The following is a 20,306-nucleotide window of genomic DNA, read 5'->3' on the forward strand; positions in this document are numbered from 1 at the left end:
TATTTTCAGATTTTTGTTAATGGAATAGGCATACAATTGATGCAGAAGTTCTTCCATATGTTGTACTAGCCAGACACTTTAGCTATGTGGAATTTTTCCCTTTACCTTGATGGCTTCAAATTTCTCTAATTCTCATTTCTTGATAATCATTAAAATGCTGTTTCTTTAGAACTTGAGAAGTATGATGGGCATTCGATCCTTGTATCCCACTAGAACTCTGCTCACCTTTAAAAAAGTACACAGATTTAACAGCATGACTTTTAGTTTTAGTGGCCTGCTAGTGGGGCAGATTTTTATTAACAAAAGATTATGTTAGTGTCAAAATCGAATAAATTTTTATGAGACTTCTCAAAATATTTTTCATAACTTAAATCAATGTTAAAACTTTCAGCCTACTTAAAGGCTGCTAAGAAGGTTCTGTGACAACAGAAAAGCACACCTGTAACAAGCAGAATTCATTACTGTTTTCAAACCTAAATTTAAAAACCAGAATCAGCTGTACTTAATTCTTTATCTTTATACTATAGCTTTTCAATGTAATTGAGATGTTTGGATAAAATAATTTTTGTGGCAATTGAAAGGCCAGCACTTCAGGCCAACAATAATATCTATAAATTTATTTTTATTTGTCTGCTGGAGTAGTAAAACCCTTCAAGTGGTATTCAGCCAACAGGGAGTATATCAGAAATGGCATTTGCCATTAAGTCATTGTGATTTAATGTGATTTCATTTAATATACATACTTTATATATTTCAAGAAATTCTGAGTTTAGATTTCACTATGCTTTCCTGCTTTATTTTACTGAGTAAATTTATAACTACTTAGAAGCAACTGTGGTGCACTGACAAAGATGAATTGGTTACAGTATGCAAGAGACTCAAATAAGACACCCACATCTTGAAAAGTATATACTTTTTAAATGCTTTAATAGCTATAGGGAAAATATTCCTGAAAGATTGTAATCAGTTAAATGTTTTTCAGTGCCTATGTAAAATCAAGAGGCAAATCTTTTTTTTCTCTCAAGAGTCTCACTGTTTTGCTTAAAAGCATGTCTGAAGCCATAGATTCTCTGGACTAGACATGAAGTGATTTTCAAAATGCAGGATTGGTCTCAGATATGTGGCATTTGTAAAATGCAGCCTAGAAATAAGAAGAACAGAATGACTATTCCAGCCAAAATGGTTTGTAGTTACTTTCCAACAAGATTGTTGCTGTGAACAAGCAAAAGGTTACCTGTCTAATTATATGTTGAGATGTCAAAATCAGTCATAATTTAGAGGAGCTGGAACATATGAGTGATGAAAACTTGTATTTTTTTTCATTGGAGTGCTGAGCTGTGCTGGCAATTGACTCAGGTCTCATGTTACTTTTATTTCTAGTCTTTGCTTTGCTTTCATTCCACTTTCTTTGCATCAATAACTTCACTAACCAAAGCTTTCTATTGTACAAAACTCTTGGGATAAACATTGGTGACACAATTGTGTTGCACTCATGTTTCACTGGCACTTTGGCACTGAAGTTACTTGTAAGAGTTTGCACCAAGACACGCAAGTTTTATATTCTGCTGCCTTCTGATCCTCCTCATGGTGGCCTTAGATTATCATCCAAGCAGGAATGGATTTCAACAGAAGTAGCAGCAGCTCCTGTCCCATCACAACTACTTTTTTTCCCCCAAGAAAGATCACTGTTAACATCTTCAGTTTCTTCTGAACGACTGTCAAGAATATGCTTTTTTGTGTACTGTGGTGCTTGAAAGAACATTATTGAATTGAAGCCTTACATGAAGCATTTGAATTCAAAGAATGAGGGGTTTTTTTAACTTTTGACATTGCACCCTTAATGGAATGTTTTAAAGAATTTTGTGTGTCTTAGGAGGTCAAAATCTGACTGGAAACCTGAAAATATATTTACTGGTATAACATGATACTCATGTATACAAAATCTTTATGGCTCTAGACTTAAATATTTCACTAACTTATAAAGTGCACATTTTGCAGTTTGGAATTTCATTTAGTCACAAAGGTATTTTGGCCATCTCCAGCTACTGTATGCCGATTTTTGTTTGTTTGTTTGCCTCAATGTATTTTTCATGTTTAAGCTTAAAATAATTTTATTGGTTTTTTATGACCTTGTTTACTGTTTCATCTACTTGTATATGTTGAAACATGGTGTTCCCTACTGTTACAGAATGAATCCAGAGAGCATATTGTTGCCTTCAACATGTTAAATTACAGAGCATGCAAAAATCTTTGGAAATCTTGTGTAGAGCATCACACATTTTTTCAGGCAAAGAAGTCACTACCTCATGAAAAAAAGATATTATCACATTATTGGACTCTGGGTTCTAGAAATCCAGCAAAGTAAGTATTGTGTGAAAGCATGTTTTGCTCTATGATGGGAATGGGAAGATTTGTGTCAGTGGTAGCTCAAGTTGTAGTGGCAGAGTTCAGTCCTGTCCATAGCTTTGTTCCAGTGTATATATGAACCATTTGACAAGTTATATGGTTGTGGTTTCACTTTCTGCAATGTGATCTATTGCAGTAGAACTTTTCTTATAATTGCCTCAAGAGGTGTTTGGATATACATTTTACTGCTATTTTTTCAATTTACTGCTTCAGTCTGAAGTATAAAAACACTGGAAAGGAAAAATGTCATGTAGCTAATGATCCAGTAAGAGAATTTGCAGAACAGATTTGTTTTGAAATGTTTAGCCATTAGTGTCATATACACATTCTGCTTAATATGTTAGGGCAATTTCTAGAGTGCATCATGCCAACCACTTATTGCTGACATAAGGTTGAAAAACTTTCCCATTCAGGTATTCAAAATTCCCCCGTTTGTGACACTTCTAAGTCTTTGTTTGCCTCATTGGATTCTTCTAGTTACAGAGCTGGTAGCTTCCTAGTGTTGTCTAAGATCTAGTTACCCAAAAGTAATTCTTTAGAGCCTGTACATTTCCAATATGAAGCTGGGATTATTCCTCCCTGTATGGAGTAACTGGGCCCTATCACCATAAAAGTTAAGCTGCCAGTTTATTGTCCAGTCACTTGACATGACTCCATTTCTTTGCAGTTGGCCTTTATTTTGGCCATCCTGTGTGATTTTTGAAGTGGGAGGTATTGCTCAAGTAGTTCTGCTCTTTTATCTTAGTGGCTTTTAGACTTTTTTTATAAGTATCAGTCACAGTGATTTTGTCCGTTTTGTTGATTCGTTCTGCTGTTACTTTTATCAACAATTCAGCTACAAAGGTGTCATGTCCTGTGTCTTCATTGTCTCGTCCATCCCATCCCAATCCACCTACCCTATCCCCAAAAACATTCTGTAATGAAACATATAAAAAATATTTAATATTAATAGTGAATTAAGAAGAAAGTCTTGTGTCATTATCATCTCTGGATGTGAGATTCTGGGGGTTTCTTTGACCCTTTGATGACCTATAGACTCTCTAGAAACCTGCTTGTTCTCATGATTTTTGGAGAAGTATTTTATTGTTTTCTTTTTGTTTGTGGGTAGTGTGTTTTTGTGAGTTTTTTGTACTGTGTTCCCTTAACAGTTTATTTTACATTTATCAGACTGATTTTCTGTCTTCTATTTGAATAAGCTTAAACTTCTGAATGATACCAACATGCTCCAAATAGCTTCTCTGACTTTGGTGGCTCTCTGGCTTTTCGCGCTCTGGCGTCTCTTTTGATACTGCAGAAATTAATACCAAGTGCAGTGGTATTGCTTGTAAATGAAGCAATTAATCCATGAGGGCTGTCCAACAGTAGGAATTCTGATAAAATGTTAAGTTTTCTGATGGAGTGTAATTCCATGTTTTCACTTAGTACTAGATCATAGCTGGATGATCTGTTTTCTAGATCATGATAAAAAAGTAGCTGTACAAACAGTATTTTTATTTTCTAACATTTTACAAATCCAAATTTTTAGAATTAGCTCTTATGACCTTGTTTTTCTTGTAGTGGTGTTGTTGAGGAGGTGACTCTCAGGGTTGGTTGGATTGTCAGGTCCTTTTTTTCTTTCAAATTTGCAAAGAGATTCAAAACCCTGATCCTTCTACAGACAGATATATATGCACAAGCTTTGCATGGCCTTTGTAATGTTAATAAAGAAAACAGTATGAGTTCCAAAGGGTACCAGTTTAGTATCATTCCATTTTTTTACCAAACATTTTATCTTTGACAAATCTGCTGTTAGAATTTCTTAATAGTCTGTAGCATACAGAACAGTTCTCATTGCTGATCTGAATTGCTAAGAAAAAGTTCTTTTCAAGTAATTTCAATGCTCTGAGGCATTGTCTCTGCTGAATTGCTTACTTAAACTTTTAAGGAATCTCCAGAGGAGGAATCAGTTATGGAGATACCTTCAATCAGCTTAGTGATAACCTCTTTGGCCTTATTTATACCAGCAGTAAGCTGGGAATTTTAGGATCTACATGAGGAAGAAGTAGCTCAGAAACCTTGCTATGAAAGACTGCTTAACTACATAAGAAGCAACAGTAATTTTAAAAAACTCTGAGTAGTTCCTATGAACTCAGCAAATTATTTTCTCAAAAGGCTTAAGAAAAACTGTGAAAAAGTAACTTCTGAGGTCATATTTCACATATTGAAGATTTTTACTTTCCCACTTGTTTATGATTGTGGAATGTTGTAATATTTTCCATGTTCTTTTTCAAGGATGGCTCTGAACTCATGTGGAAGCTACACAACCAAAAAAGAGATTCTGCATTATCCCTTGTGAAAGGGAACAAATTTTTGCATTGTATAAATCAAACAAGCACAAACAGACAAAACATGAAAACAAACCATGAAACCAAATGTGCGCACAAAAACTCCACCGACCACATTGTGCAGTCCTGGAGGTTTTAAGATTGACTTGTGTTTAATAATTCTTTTCATGCTTTGAAGGATGCCACATTCAGGTTTTACCATCTTAAGTATCACAAGTTTTCCTATGGAATTTTTTGCTTTCTTGTTCTATGTTCTTCTATAGTTCTGTGAGGCAGATAGCCTAGCATTTATTGCATCAGTTCAAATAGTTGCAGCACTTGAGTACAATTTCTTACTTGCATATACCTGTGCCCTTCTTGATTCTCTTAGCTTAAGGTACTAGAGGCATTCCATTTAAATTAGGCTGCTGAGTTGCATAAATCACCTGTAAGCCTTGTTCAAGGAGCAGACTGAATAACATCTCCCAGATTGTGAGAGGTAAATTCTGGACTGAATGCTGAATAACTTCTCCTAGCCACATTCTTATTACTTATTGAAAAGCTAAAAATGTATCCATATTTTTCACCGAGGATAGACTCAGTAATAGATTGTAGAAAGGAAGAATAATTTCAAGATAGTACAGCCCATCCCAGGAAGGCTTTGGCAGCCTCCCAGAATGTTTGCTTGGAAATATGCTGATATTTGGCATCTGAAGGGCAGCTGCTTGAAGTTCAGGAGATTATTTATCTTCTTTGCCTTAACTGAAATATCTGGAGACATACCCTATAAGTGATTTTGTGGTCAGGATCAGGGGTTTAAGATTAGAGTTTGGGTTTAGGGTTCTGGCTTCTATCATGTGAGTTATGTTGCACTTCAAGTTGTCTGTGTTGGAAAATGCAACAACCACTTGTAAAAAAGCTGATTAATGTGGAGTTCTTCACAATGCATTTTTCATAATGCATCCCATTTTCCAGTCTTTCCCTCTGCTCCACCTATGTAAGGCTTCTTTGAAAGAACTCTGTTTCTGAAGAAGATGAGTAGCTGGTACCTTGTCATAGTATTCAAAAGTCTCAGAAAAATAAAATGGGTAGTATAGCCAAAGCTTCTCCTGAGTTGATGGACTTCGTTTACTATGCATGAATTTTTATTTTTTATTTTTGCTATGTCAAATTGAGACTTTTCAGTTCTGAAGCAAGGTCCTTACATCTGCTATCCCAGTTGACCCTTACGTACTGTACAGCTCAGGGCTTAATAAGCCAAAGGTGTTTTCTCTGTAACTAATAAACTGTTTCTTCTATGAGAAATCCTAGGCCTGTAAACTCAAGGATGAGCAGCTTATCTCTCACCTTGGCTTGTGGAATGCTGTATAAAATGATGCATAAGAGTTAATTTATCTCTATTTCAGTCTACTTAAAGATTTTCTTTATGCTGTGTATTTTCACTATTAAGATCCTTTTATTGCTTTCCTAGCTGTGGTTCTTATCCTGGTGCAGCCCTTTACTTGTCAAATTCTTGTCACAAGAAGCAGTCGAGACCTGGAGATCCTATTTTCATTCAGATATTTTTTAGTGGTTTATCTCTATAGGGAGTACATCACTCAAAAGTGGCTTCCTTCCACAATAGAGTGTTGTCTGGTGTAGCTCTTAATCGATGAGGCGGCCGGTAGATGGGTAAAGTTGTCCTGTGCTCAGTGAAGCTCTTGCTGAATTGTTACCCCTTTGTGAATATTAATTAACAAGGAAGCTTCAGAACATATTACCTGTATTTGAACTCTATTTTGTCAGACACTCAGTTTAGTGCCAGTAGGACATAGTGAATTTCCTGTTTTCCCTTCTGTCTTCTTAAACACAATTGGGTTAAAAATAATTCTCAGAAGAAGTTATTTTTACCCAGGCTTGTGATTAGCAATGTAGCAGGGATTAACAATCACTTTTATTGTTACAAATGAGGGACAACAAATGTCTCTGAGAATGCAAATGCATAAATAAGGAGGGGTAAGCACAGGGGACGTTTTAAATTATGAAGTTGACTTTCATAAGCATATTTTATTTCATTTAAATTTTCTATGCAAGATAACTCACATATAATTGTTTTATATCTTTTCAGGTCTGTAAACAACCAGTTCTGCAGAAAAGTGATAGGTGGGATGGTTTGGAACCCATCCATGAGACGATCCTTATCAGTTGAGCACCTAGAGACCAAAAGCCTTCCTTCTCGATCACCTCCTGTTACCCCCAATTGGTAAATCCATTTTCAGCCTTTTCCACACCTTCTAGCCTCCTAACATTTCTAATTGTATGTACTCCAGCAGAATAGTTGTATAGTGTGTACATACATATTTAAACACTTTTATTCTGAGAATATATATGACAACAGAAGGGTGGGTATCACTTACCTCAACTTTAGTAAGGCTTTCATGCTGTCTGCCAAAATCTTATACCCAAGTTAAGACACTGTTTCTGGACATCCATACCTGGACAACAGGGTGGTTTAAAAAATATGTTAAAATGGTTGGATGACTGGACTAAGAAGTGAGTTGTTAATGGGTCACACTCTAACTGGACAGCAATAAAAAGTAGATGACTACAGGGGCTCTCTTGGGACCTGTCCTACTTAATGTCTTTATGACCTGGAGGAGGCAATGAGAACTTGATCATAAAGTTTGCAGATGGCACCAAACTGGGGGGGTGTCAATAAGCCTGGGGGCAGGGCTGCTCTCCAAAGTCATCTCGATAATCTGGTGAAATGGGCCAATAGAAAATGTGTGAAATTCAATGGAGAGAAACTTAGTGTCCTGGGAAGTAAGAACCCAGTGTAACAGTATTGTCTGCAGTGCGGCTTTCTGGAGAAAAACTGGTAATCTTTATAGGCAGAAGTGGTACAGGAGCCATCTGGTGTGCCCTGACAGTAAAGAAGTCCAACCTGGCAGAGTTAACAGAGTCTTACATAGTAGGACAGTGGAAGTGGTAGCCCCCTTTGGCTCATCATCCTCTAGATTTTATTAGAATGCTGCAGCCCTTTTTGTCTGCAAATACAAGAGAGAAACAAACAGGACCAAGCTCAGCAAAGACCAACAGCTCCAAGGTAACCAGTAGGCTGGAGCACTTACCCTGTGAGGAGAGGCTGACAGTGTGGCACATGTTCATTCTGGAGGAGCAGGGGTTTCCCAGATGCCTAATAACAGCCTAGGATTACTTAAGAGGAGGCCAGCTACAGGATGAGGCTGGATTTTTCACTATTGCATAGTGGGAAGATGAGGCAACAAGTATATATTGTTACAAAAGAGGTTTTGTTAGAATATAATGGAAAAACTGCTTCACCAAATGGACAGTCATTGCCTGGGGAAGTTATGTGGTCTCCATCCTTTAGATTTTTTGAGATATGAGTGGATAAAGTCTTAAGCAGCCTACTCTGGCCTTAGTTGACCCTGCTTTGAGCAGAAGATTGGACTAAATTACCCCCATGAATCCCTTCCAACCAGAATTATCCTATGATTAAAACCTGAATAATATAAGTTGCATTTTACATGGGGTGAAACATCAAATAGTTCAGTGTATTGAACCTAGCAGTGCATAATTGCCTAGTATACCATACAGAATGCTTAAAAATTGATTATTTGAAGTGAGATTTATTGGCCTGTTATGAAGATTCAGATAATAACTGCAATAGGATAGAATTTTTTCTTCTATGAAGTTTCATGACATATTCTAATCTTTCTGCTTGTGTTTGTATTCTGTATTTTTAAGGCGGAGTCCTAGACTACGTCACGAAATCCGCAAACCACGACACTCATCTGTAGATAACCTTACGAATGAGATTAGTTATATTACTGAAACAGAGGATGTTTTTTACACATATAAGTGCTCTCCAACATCAAAGGAGAGTGATTCAGAGTTCTCTCAGAACCGTAGTCCACAGAGGAGGTAAGGACTTCTGCAAACAATCTATTGCCGATTTAGATTTTTTTTAACAAAAAACCCTCAAAAAAGAGCGGTAGTGTGAAACAGTCACAATCAGTTGTAATGTTACAATGAGTTCAAATAGTTTTGTTTGCATAAGCTTTATTTTGATCAATTGCTATACTGCAAATGCCATGACACAAAATGACAAGTCAAAAACAAACCAGCCCTTCATCCCTAAACGGTACACAGTAGTTGAGCTGTTAGAGGAACTACTAAGGCATGTCTCTTCAAATCTGTAATATCCTATTTCCTAGTAGCTTTTGCAACCCTTTCCTACCTGTCAAAAACTTTTTTGAAGGGAGAACGACTAAGTGAACTTTTTCAAGAGTTCACTCGCATTCCACATTATCAGTTCAGCCTTGTCAGTTGGAAGAGGTATTGTACTTGAGTATACACAAGAACATCATAATACTGGTGGTCATCCATCTTTTTCATCTTCAGAGGAGCTGTCGATGGCTTGTCTAAAGGCAGTGTCTGCTTTTTGGCTGTATTCCTTGGGGACCAACTTTATTCTCTGCAGTGCTTTAACAACTGCTAGGTTTGCTGCCAGGAGCTGAAGAAGCTGTCTTTGTGCTCTCTGATTATTTGTTGGCTCATGTATTACGTAATATGTATGGCTACAGTAATTTCTTAATGAATAAGATTATCACAGCTTCAGAAATAATGTACAAAATCATTAATTGTTCAGTCTCAAAAAGAAAGCAGCTACTTCAAAACTTGGAGCTGGGGAGAATGCTGTGTATTCAAATGCATGTTCCTGTGTAGCATTACAAAAGAAAAATGGTTTTTAGTCACGCCTAGTGACTTTAAGGCAAGGTGTTATTTTGAGAAGCAATGTCTTAATGGGAAGTGATAGGACTCACCTGCTTCTGTGACAGTGTGCAGGTACTAAATATAGCTTTAAATTCTGATTGAAACTATTTTCTTTAAATTCTATAATAATATTATTACTGCATTACAGCAGAGAATTTTCAGTAAAAGAAAGGAAAAATTGACATGTATGCATATTTGGATTTCGTCACTCTTTTGAGTATATTAAGTATTTTGAGTTTGTCACTTCATTTTTCTATATTTCTGACTAGAAAACAACTGAACCTTAATACTCTTTATTAGTACTAATGGCAGTAGTAGCCATGATAATACATAAAAGTTAGGGCTTTAGATGTTGTGAATAGTCATAGGAAACCATGTCCTTGCTGTGTTTTAAAGTTCACAGATGATACGCTTTTAGGAGCATTATCTGAGTAAAAATACTGAGAGACAGACACAAGAAGAGATGATGAGGGTAGAAGCTGTAGGCAGAAAATTAAGTTGCCATGCTGTGTTATGTGACTGGTGAATTGTGTCCTGCCAGCTAATACATTGTGGGACCTCTCTTATTTTCCTTTTTCTTTTCTTCCCCTGTAGTTTTTTTTCCTTTCCTTCCTGTTTCAGTTATCTTATGCCTACTGAGAATGGAGTGGAAAAGCCTGCCTTTATGCCTTTTCTCAAACGATGAATAAAAGGATGTTCTAAATTTGAAAAAAGCACATTAATTTCTTTTCTGAGCCTCAGTGACTCTGCTGAGTCTGAGTAATATCACTCACTGTGGAGATTTTTACTGCTACTACCTCATATAAACCATTGCTTTTCTTCTTATGACTTATCCCAAATACATTATTGTTTTTTTGAGTGTGTTTATAATATTTGATACTGTAAATGAAAAAATACCTGCATAAATCTGATTAATTAAATTTGTGTATTTTGGAAGAAGAATGGAACGAATGATCCTTTGTTGTATTGACTGTTAGACTTTTGTGAAGTAAAATAGTCAGTAATAATTTCCTTTTTAACAATTGAGATAAAATACAAGGTAGCCATAAAAAAAAAAAAAATCTCTACACTGGAGTTTGTTAGTCCACATTCCAGTTTTTTTCTTTTTGCAATCTTACAGTAGTTACTTTTTTCACTTCCCTTGTTGAAAGATGCAAAGTGAAATTAAGTATGTATGTGTAATAAAATCTTGCTTTCCATGAATGCTTTATTGATGGATGGAATCTTACCCTATCAGCTAAATCTGTTTGGTAAGAAAAAGGTTTACCTTGCATATTCTCAGTATTAAATATGGACACTTTTGCCACATATTGGGAGTATTCAGACACTAACTATAAAACGCCTTTTAGTGTACTGATAAATCTTGTAAAGCCAACTACCCATTTTTGCCATGGTGGTCTTCAGTGGATTTGAACTGATATAATAGAAACATGCTATATAAAAAATCCCCCAGATTTCCAATTCCTTTTTCATTGGAGGAGAGTTAAGAGTAGCTTCCCATAGTCCTGCTAATACACATTGTCTTTAGGAGGACCATTTTTAATGCCAAGCCCACTGGGATTGTTAATAAAGGTGTTAGTTAATGCTAATTATAACTACTAAATAGCTTTGGCATGAAAAATATCTGAAACATTTTTAGAGAGCTGCTGGCGAACAGCCGTAAATACTGGCATTTAATCACTGAATGGTTATGTTTGTGACCTCATATTAATAATAATAATAATTCTGCAACAGCTTGATTTCTGTAAACATCAATTTCATTTACTGTTTTTGAAGCAAGACTCTGCAAGCTGCAGTTAGCATGGAATGTGGCTCTTGGCTTATTTTTCCAGCTGTCATCAGCATTGCAGGGGTGGGGGTAGTCTTCTCTCTTTTTCACTTTTTTGTCACAACGAGTGGTTTGTTGTTGAAGGTAGGATAGACCTACCTTCCAACTGACCTTTTGTGATAGACTGATTTTTAAGGCAAATCATAGATAAAACTCATGTACAGAGCTTGCTGCCTTCCTAATCCTGCCAAGGCACGTTTGGAACCTTGGGTATGAGAAATGTAGAAGCAGCCACTGCTGGCAAAAGTACATACACCTGCATTTATTGCCCTATACAGCTTTTTATTCTTCCTGACAATACTGGGTATATTTGTTTTCCTAATAATTGATTTTCTTCTTGCTCTATTTACTCACATATAGGAATCAATAAAGTTCTACTTTCTTTCTATGAAACAGTACACAATTTAGGAAACAAATTATGTGGAACAGCTCTTAGTTTAGAGAGCATAAACCATAGCAGTTGTTAATATTTCTTCTTCCATTTCTTTGAAGATGCAGTACCATATCAGCATGTCATCATCTAGAACTATGTTTGCTGTTAAAATCCTCTAAATGAACACGCTGGAAATGAGGGTCGATAGTATTTTGTCATTTCTTGTGTTGCTTCTCTTAAGGATATAATAATTGTTCTTAAAATGTGCTTTGTGTAAACACTATGCTTTCTAACTGAAATTTGAGGTATGTACCACAGGTTGTGGAAAAAGAAAACTGGAAAATTGTACAAACCATGCACACAGCTGAGCTACAAAAAGCCAGGGCAAGCTATTGAGCACAGTGCTAGATGCAGCTTTGCTCCTACTACCCAGATTATGTAAGTTACTTTCACAGTCAAGAACTTGAGGTTCAGACGCAGTAAAAAAAAAGCAAATTTTCTCCTTCAGTTTAGTGTCTGCAGAAAATACTTGAGTTGTCTATTGCATCTGTATTATAGAAAAAAATTGCTCTAATCCCAAATTAACATACGTTATTTAGAACTTCATTTGTAGGGCATGAATAGGTTTGCCTATCTAAGCCAAATATCTCGAATCATTGTTTATCTTTCCTGTCAGGAAAGATAGTGCTGAAGAGGATATCAAGCGAACTTTTGTTTAGCCCGGGTCTCTCCAGCCTTTGTGAGGAAGATGTCCTCTGTCAGTTCTTCCAGTTCTTCTTCCTTTTTGTTGCCCAGTTGCTGAACATCTCAGCTGAATGCTACTGCCAGTGAAAAATTAGTGCTAGCACAGACAGGGAGCCAACACTTAGCCTTCTGAGGTCTCATATGTTGCATTCCCTGTTGTACATCACTTTCTTATGGCTATCCCTCACCAGTTCAGAGCAGGTAACCTGGTCTGTTTTCTAACTACACTCTTTCACTCTGTTTATACTATGCCTGCATGTATATATGCACATGGTACCGTAACTATTTTTTTCTAAAAATTATTTCAAAAACAGCATTGAGACAAAACATACTAATTAGTAAGTTCACTTGTTTGATAACTGTTTTTCAGGCAGAATTTGCTTTCCACAGTCTTGGCTTCTCTGAAGATGTTTTCTTTGAGAAATTTGCATTCTCTTCATTGAAGCACTGTTGCTACTGACTTTTTAAACTTCTTATCTTAAGCAAAGTGGAAAACTCTTTTTCTGTGAGGTTACATGTTCAGATGTCCTTAAACCCTGAGATATACATTAGGGAATAGTGATGAATACAAACTGGCTTTCCTTTAAGATACAAAGTAAGTTATATTATGAGGCTTTATTATTTCTAAAGTTAGCTCTGTGGAAAAGTTGCTTTAATATGGGAAGTTTTTTCAAAGTTGGGTCATATCAACATGCTACCTGGCATCAACTTATCCAGACCCTCTGGTGTCCTGATAGGCAGCCTCAATAAAGCTCCTAGAAGATGTTGCCTTTGAGAAAAGTGTTTCTCTTTCAGTCTAACAGGTTTATGCCGCAGCTGGTTATTTTTAAAGGCAGACTGATGTGCTTGTCCAGAAAATTCTTTTTTACTGCAATTTTTACTTTGTCTGGTACAGTGCTTGAAGATTACCACTGTTGCAGTCTGTCTTGATAAAGGTACCACTACAGTTTCCAGATTTGGAATAAGGGGAGACTCACAGATGTAGAGGAACAAGTCATCCTTGCTGATTTTCCTTTCCCTGTCACCACTCTGATCTGTATGCTACTGTGTCATTTAAGGGGAAAAGGTACAGGAAAAATAAAATAATCCTACTGAAGTATGTGACTTTGTTTCAGTATCAGGTTGGGAAATTCCAAAACAGCCTTGATTTATGCAGTAACCTTCAAATCTTACTCACAATATAGGAAAACTTGGTTTTAACTGGGGCAGTAGACTAGTTATGTTTTGGAATCATGTACTCTGACATGCTTGATCTTTTATCAGGTATTAGGTTTTCTCCTGAGAGGCTGCACTGGCCATCCCCAGTGCAAGGTCTGGTTCTTGGCACTGGTAGCTTTAAAAAAAAACATAAAATGCAGCTTAATGTGTAGAATTCTTCATAGATGAACTCTTAGAAGAAGGGAAAAAAACACCTGAAAATAAACTAGCCTGCCCTTTACCCTCAAGTAAATAAGTGAAAATTTAAACTGCTATTACAATTTTGCTTGTGTCTTTATGTTAAGGTATTCGGTGTAAATTAAAAATTTAATTGAAAATGTTTCAATAATACACATTTTAAACTCTTGGTGAACTTGAAATACCAAAGTCTGCCATGAAAACTTAAAGCAAATATAACCAAGTACTATTTTATGGATCTTTGGACTTGTTTTCATTGTTCCTTTCCTTTTTCTCAAGCATCTTTGTGTGCATGAGGTGTGATACAGATGTTCCCCCTTCACTAGGCAATGAGAAATGAAAACAAACAAATGAGGAGAAATGAAAACTGAAAAACACTGTTGTTTAATGCTCTTAACCTCCAAGAACCTAGCTGTGGGAGGCTGCACAGTGGTTTTCTACCATTCAGTATGGATTTAAGGTTTTCATCTGGCTTTGTGGGAAAACCTGTGTTGTGGCCAGAACCTGCCCCTTAACTGACTGTTAGTAAGCTCAGGTTTCTTTAAGAAAATAAGGTGTTACATGCAAAGGGTTATTGAAACAAACAGTCATTTATTTTGACAGTTCAGGATAATCTTAGTAAAGTTACCTGTACAGGAGTTGTTTCCTCTTTCCCTTACATGAGGAGAAAAGATTATTTTTGACCTTGTTAATTCATGTTTAATGGCTTGTGCTTTTTAAAATATTTTTAATTATTTTTTTTATATCATAGATGAAATAGTTTGGGAGCTTTAATATAGCTGTTTGCCCTCTTATTGCCTTTTTTCCTGTTTTTGAACTCACTTTTCTGAATGGTTAGGGTACTTGTTAGGAAGAATATATAAATTTGCATTGGTTTAACCCCAGTCAGAAAACAAGCACCACAGAGCCACTCACTCATTTCCCCCACCAGTGGAATCAGGGAGAGAGAATCAGAATTGTATAAGCTAGAAAACCCATTGGCTGTGATAAAGACAGTTAATGAGGGAAAGCAAAAGCCATGCACAGAAGTAAAACAAAACAAGGAATTCATTCTCTGCTCCCCATGGGCAGGCGGGTGTTCAGCCATCTCCAAGAGATAGTTACACATAGCAGTGACTTGGGAAGACAAGCACCATCACTCCAAATTCTCCTCCTTCCTCCCTCTTCCCCCCACTTTACATACTGAGCATGATGTCATATGGTCTGGAATATCCCTTTGGTCAGTTAGGGTCACCTGTCTTGGCTGTGTCTCCTCCCAAGCACCCAAAACTTCCTCACCAGCATGACAGTATGAAAAGCAGGCAAGGCCTTGGCCCTGTGTAAGCCCTGCTCAGCAATAACAAAATCATCTCTGTGTTATCAACCCTGTGTTCAGCAGAAATTCAAAACAGGGCCCTACACTGGACACTGTGAAGAAAATTACCTCAGCCAAAACCAGCATAGTATACAAGGTGCTAAAGAGAAAAAATAACTGGCTTATTGGCTTGGAAAAGTAACCTGATAAGCTGTGTGGAGGGTCTTGTTATCCAAATTGTATTCAGTTTCTCCTGTTCACCTTGTAATTAAATAAACCAAATGTGTCTGGTTTGGAAGAGTAGATTGTGTAGGAACAAGTGTTTTGGTACTTTTTTAGAGTAGATTTGCTGGCCTAACTGAAAAGATTAGCTGTGAAATTTTCTGTCTAACTAGAAGAAAGATTATTATAAAGCATATTTCTAAGTGATAAGGTATAGTAACTGTCAGCAAGAAAGGCATCCTGACAGGTGAGATGATAGAGATCATATATTTAGAGTCATACTTTGATTGATGAGATAAATCTGGCAAGTTATTCACAGGTGCAAGCATATGATGCACAAGAACCAGAAGGCTGGAGGAGTCAAGCAGGGGTTGGTCACATTGTTGCCTTGCTCTGCCAAAAGAGGATTATCAAGAATATAGAGCCAACTCTTCTTGGAGATGCAGAGCAAAAACATGAGGTGTTGGACGCAAGTTATAACGAGGGAAATGCTCAAAAGATAATGGGGGAGGGGGGGGAAAATATCACATTTTGATTATTTAAGCCTTTTTACACATCAGCAAATAGGTGGGGTTATTTCCATCCTTGGAGAACCTCAAAACACAACATGACAAGGACCTGAATACCGTCATCTAGCTTTGATGTCTATTCTTTAAGTAAGAGTTTAAGTGACCTCTCAGTTTCCCTTCCAGTGTAAATTATTTTGAGTCTACAATTCCTCTTGTTATAAATGCAATATATTCCTTCATAAACTTTTATCTGAAATGCTTTCAGAGTTATAAACATCTTTCAATTTACATTGTAAAACTATCTTTTGCTAGTGATACAAATGGAATAATGTGTGCAGCCCCAGAGTTGGAGGGGAAGGAAATGAAATGATGAACTAATATACAAAAAGGAAATTCACTTACACTGTGCTATGAATTTCTGGAAGTGCACATATGTTCCTGGTGTGAGTGTGATGCATCATCTGGTGAAGGTATTGCACTGAAAATAGATTTCCTGAACGGATGCTGCATTTGTTCAATTCTTTTAGCTTAGCATTTGATAGACAATAAACTGTAGCTGCATAGTGAGCTTTGATGAATGTACTATGGGAACACATAATTAGTTTAATTAAAATATGATTTTTCATGTGAGAAAAATTTTTAAAGCTTTACTGTTGATAAAAGTACTCTTCAGATATATCCAGCCAAGTCCCAGTAGCTACTTTTTTGGTAGAAACTTGCAAATATGTGAACCCACCCTCCCATATTTTAAACTGTTATAAATCCTTAGTTCTTAATCATACACAGATATGATAATTTCTTTTTTCTTCCAAAACCCACTGCATTTCACAAAATTCTGTTGTCCTTGTTTGTGTAGTTCAGCCTTTCTCAAAGAAAATATCTTAATACTAGACAGTAGAGCTGGGAATGTTTCAGTTAGTTTCAAATCAGAATTTTAAGGCTACTACTAATAGACTTTAAGTTTTATGTGCTTTACCACACAAATACACATGAAAATAGTACATATATATATTTTGCTTAGATGTAAACTTTTCTTTATATATATATGTATATATATATCCTTATTCAAATACTACACTTTCCTTGCCAGTTCAAAAAGCAATAATTTTGCATCCAAATGGAAAGTCTCAAAGTTGAATTGCTAATTTGTGATAAGGCAAACCTTGCAGCAGTCCAAGCAGTTGTTGTGTATCAAAACACATGAAACTTTAATGACAAGCCAGTAAACTGGAATATGGTCAATAGAGTCAATGCTCAGTAACAAAATATCCCTTTAGAGGAAATGTGAATGACTGGTATTTAAAGGAAATCAGTGAAAAGCTTGTGTATGCCACAAAGTCCTCAAGTTTTCTGTACTAGTCCTTTTAATTATGCAGTACAAGAAACTTATGCTACTTTACACAGTCATTCTCTTCACGGAAATGCTGGTATATTCTGTGTATAAATTCCTCTGAAAGGCAGCAGAAAGGTGTTGCTGCAAGTACCTTCCACTTACTTTGCTTATGAATAAAAAACCCATTTTTAATGGTGAGTCTGCAGAAAAGGGGTGATAATAGAAGTGCTGGCATACTTGATCTACCCAACCCTGCAGGTGTTACAATGAGAGAAGCTTTAAGAACTTCAAGAATTGCACAAGGGCAAAATCTACAGATGTTTCCTTCAGTTGTTTGTAAAGGGGGAGTTTTGCTACAGTGCTATTGTTTCAGTTGACCCTTTTCTCTCTCGGGGTTTTATTCTGCTGTAATTTATCATCCTTGGTTCTCAGAATAGCAGAATTCCCTGGTAGGTCACACCAAAATGAGGAGGAGGTGTCTTTCTTTAAGACCTTTCCATTCTGTCCTTCTGACAGAAGAGGCGAGTTAGACTTTTCAGGGCAAAGACCTATATTTAAAAGATAATTATCAATAGATTGGTCCATACTGAGTGCAAGATTGAAATGGCATGATTTTAGTTATACCGTGAAGGAAGGAAAAGAAATTACTTGAGGTTTTGAAGTGTCTGCTTGTTTGCTGCAGCAATGGAAAGTTTAATCTCCTTGCAAGGAAGATCTCTCTTCCTTGATGAAAAAGTTGAATGGCTGGTCTGGTGAGTGTTGTCTTTCATTGACTTAAAATACAGTCCTTGTATGTTGTGAAATGAGGAATATGGCTTAGTAAACTGTGTAACACTGTGTAGCCTAAGAAAATAATCTAGTTATTGATGTTTAAGGTATTTTATCATATTTCTGAGTAATTAAATGCTAGAAATACTATTTAACTGTGTTGCAGTGCAAAATTCTGCAGCTCTAGCATGCTGACCTAGTAAGGACTTCAGGAAGACACAGCTGCACTGTCTCTGATGAATTCTTTTAGACACCGAATTTGGTTGCTTTTCTTGGTCAAATATTTGGTCACATTTCTTCCCAATTTAAAAGGTTACAGAATTTTCAGTAAATCTTTTAGAGATAATGTGTTTGAATTAAAGTGCAATAATTCAACAAATAAATCTTCATCAAATAATACTAAGAATTTATATCCCACATTTAAGTCTCCAAAGGTAGAGATAATGAAAAATTTACTGTAAGTTTATAGAAGGTTTATGAATGAAAGCCTGAGTTGTTTTTTTATTCTTTCTCAAACTACCTCTTTTGTCTTGGGAAGATAAAGAGGAGAAAATATGTTAAAACCGGGGCATTGTATTGATTTTTATCACAATTCTATGTCTGTAAGTTTTTGATGAAGACTCTTAAAAGGGTTAACGCAGAGCAATTTTGGTTCTGCACAGAACTTGGTAACAGAGCTGTAGGTCTCCTGTGGCAAAACATAAAAAATATGTACAGTTTCATTGTTCTTTGCCTTACGAGGAAATCCATTAGCTTAACAAAAATAAATGCAATGTTTCTTTATTTTTAGTGTGACTTCCTAAGGAAATAAGGCTTATGTTATTGTACAGGCCCTCTGCCTCTGTTTCCACTTGAGAATATGTGGACAATGCAATCAAATATAATGTAGAAAATTAGTCTTTGAATATGCAAAGTTTCTCAAGATTAGTGGAAGTCAGTGACTAGGAAAGGAAAAAAATGCCAAAATTTTGAGGTGACATTCTCCTCTCACTGAGTAGTTAAAGTCCAAGTTCAGAATTTGTCCCATTTAGATGTGGGCTGGTCAGGCAGCAGGTGAGTTCCTGCTCCATTCCAATAGGATCTGCTTACCCTTGGAGGGTAAGAAGTCTCTGGGGATTGTGGACAAACAGAACCAGAGGTATTATGGGTGGGGACAGATGTCAGTGAGGTCAGAAGCTAGGCATGACCACAATAAAAGGGGAAGAATCTTAATGTTTTTAAAGTATTTAAAGTTCACAGAACTCAAACCTCCAAAATTCCTCAGGGATCTCATCTCTGCCTCTCAAGGAAGAATTTCTTGATATTGTCAAATTACATACAAGGAATCTTAACAAGACTGATACTGGTGCTACTTTTACTGTCATTTTGGTGAAATATGTACATAATTCTTTGTATTAAAGATGATTTAGAAAGCATGAGTTGAAAATTTAACTGTATACTGCGAATTGCCTCTTATAATCTGGCAATTCAGCAGGTCTACTTTCAAACTGAACTACTTCACATATTTTTTTTCCAGCATGGACATACACCACTCCAGGATTTTTGGTCACTGCTTAAATGAATTTGTAAAATTATCCCATCTGCCCTAAACTTCGCTTTTTAAGCACCTTTCTTGGTAACTTTTACTTTGAAATTTGTCTTAGTAGCACTGCTATTGTTTTAATTTATGTCATATTATTTAGCTTGCTGTTTCGGGTGATTTTTGATGAAGTTAATTGAATGCATTGGAAAATGGTGTATACTGCAAATTTTGATTTCTTTTCCATTCTAGATTTTCCTCATTGCTATAGCCACTTATACTTTCATTTTCCTTTGTCTCAAAGTTGTCTGTCAGCACCTTCTCTGCTCTCACATCATGAAAATAAGCATTGGAAATGTCAAGCTTCTGAAGCCACCTGTGCTCATTTCTGGCTACCTAAACATAAAGATCTTGCCACATTTTGACTTCTACAAAATATAGTTGGTGACATCTGTAGTCATTTTAATCCACACCTAAAGTTTTCTAAAAGTATGTAGTGTGTCTGGCAAATAATTGCCTGTGTTAACTCCTGCATAGTTTGTGTTGCAGTAGCAGATGTGTGGTGCCTGTATTGTGCTTGTTTCAAAAGCAGAAGTGAGTGATCAGAGCTACCCTGGGATTTTTTTTGACTGTTTCATAAACACCCTAGTTATCTGATTCAGACTTTCATAGGGTTAAGTATTCTTTAATTTATTATGAGCACACCTTTTGACTTTTATGCCCTTTTTTTTTTTGAGTTTAATTCTTGTTTTCTTGAAGATTTAAATCATGGTAATTTAATGTTGTTTTTGTGTTTGTGTTTTTTTTACCAGGTCATCTGAACAAGAATCACCAAA

The 20,306-nt window shown here is 36.2% G+C and overlaps 1 protein-coding gene across 4 annotated transcripts in view; it reads left to right on the forward strand.

Annotated features, from left to right (window-relative positions):
- PTPN3 (protein tyrosine phosphatase non-receptor type 3) overlaps positions 1-20,306 on the forward strand; it is a 160,190-nt gene that overhangs the window by 108,999 nt on the left and 30,885 nt on the right. For all 4 annotated transcript variants that reach the window (XM_088056510.1, XM_088056515.1, XM_088056522.1 and 1 more), the window contains exons 12-15: positions 2,189-2,361; positions 6,817-6,951; positions 8,457-8,633; positions 20,283-20,306. In XM_088056510.1, coding sequence (XP_087912636.1) covers positions 2,189-2,361; positions 6,817-6,951; positions 8,457-8,633; positions 20,283-20,306 — 509 coding nt within the window. The remainder of the gene's footprint in view (positions 1-2,188; positions 2,362-6,816; positions 6,952-8,456; positions 8,634-20,282) is intronic.

Source organism: Pseudopodoces humilis, chromosome 1 (assembly GCF_049639895.1).
Source record: "Pseudopodoces humilis isolate 2021_Gansu_Grassland_sample_001 chromosome 1, ASM4963989v1, whole genome shotgun sequence".
Classification (NCBI taxonomy): domain Eukaryota; kingdom Metazoa; phylum Chordata; class Aves; order Passeriformes; family Paridae; genus Pseudopodoces; species Pseudopodoces humilis.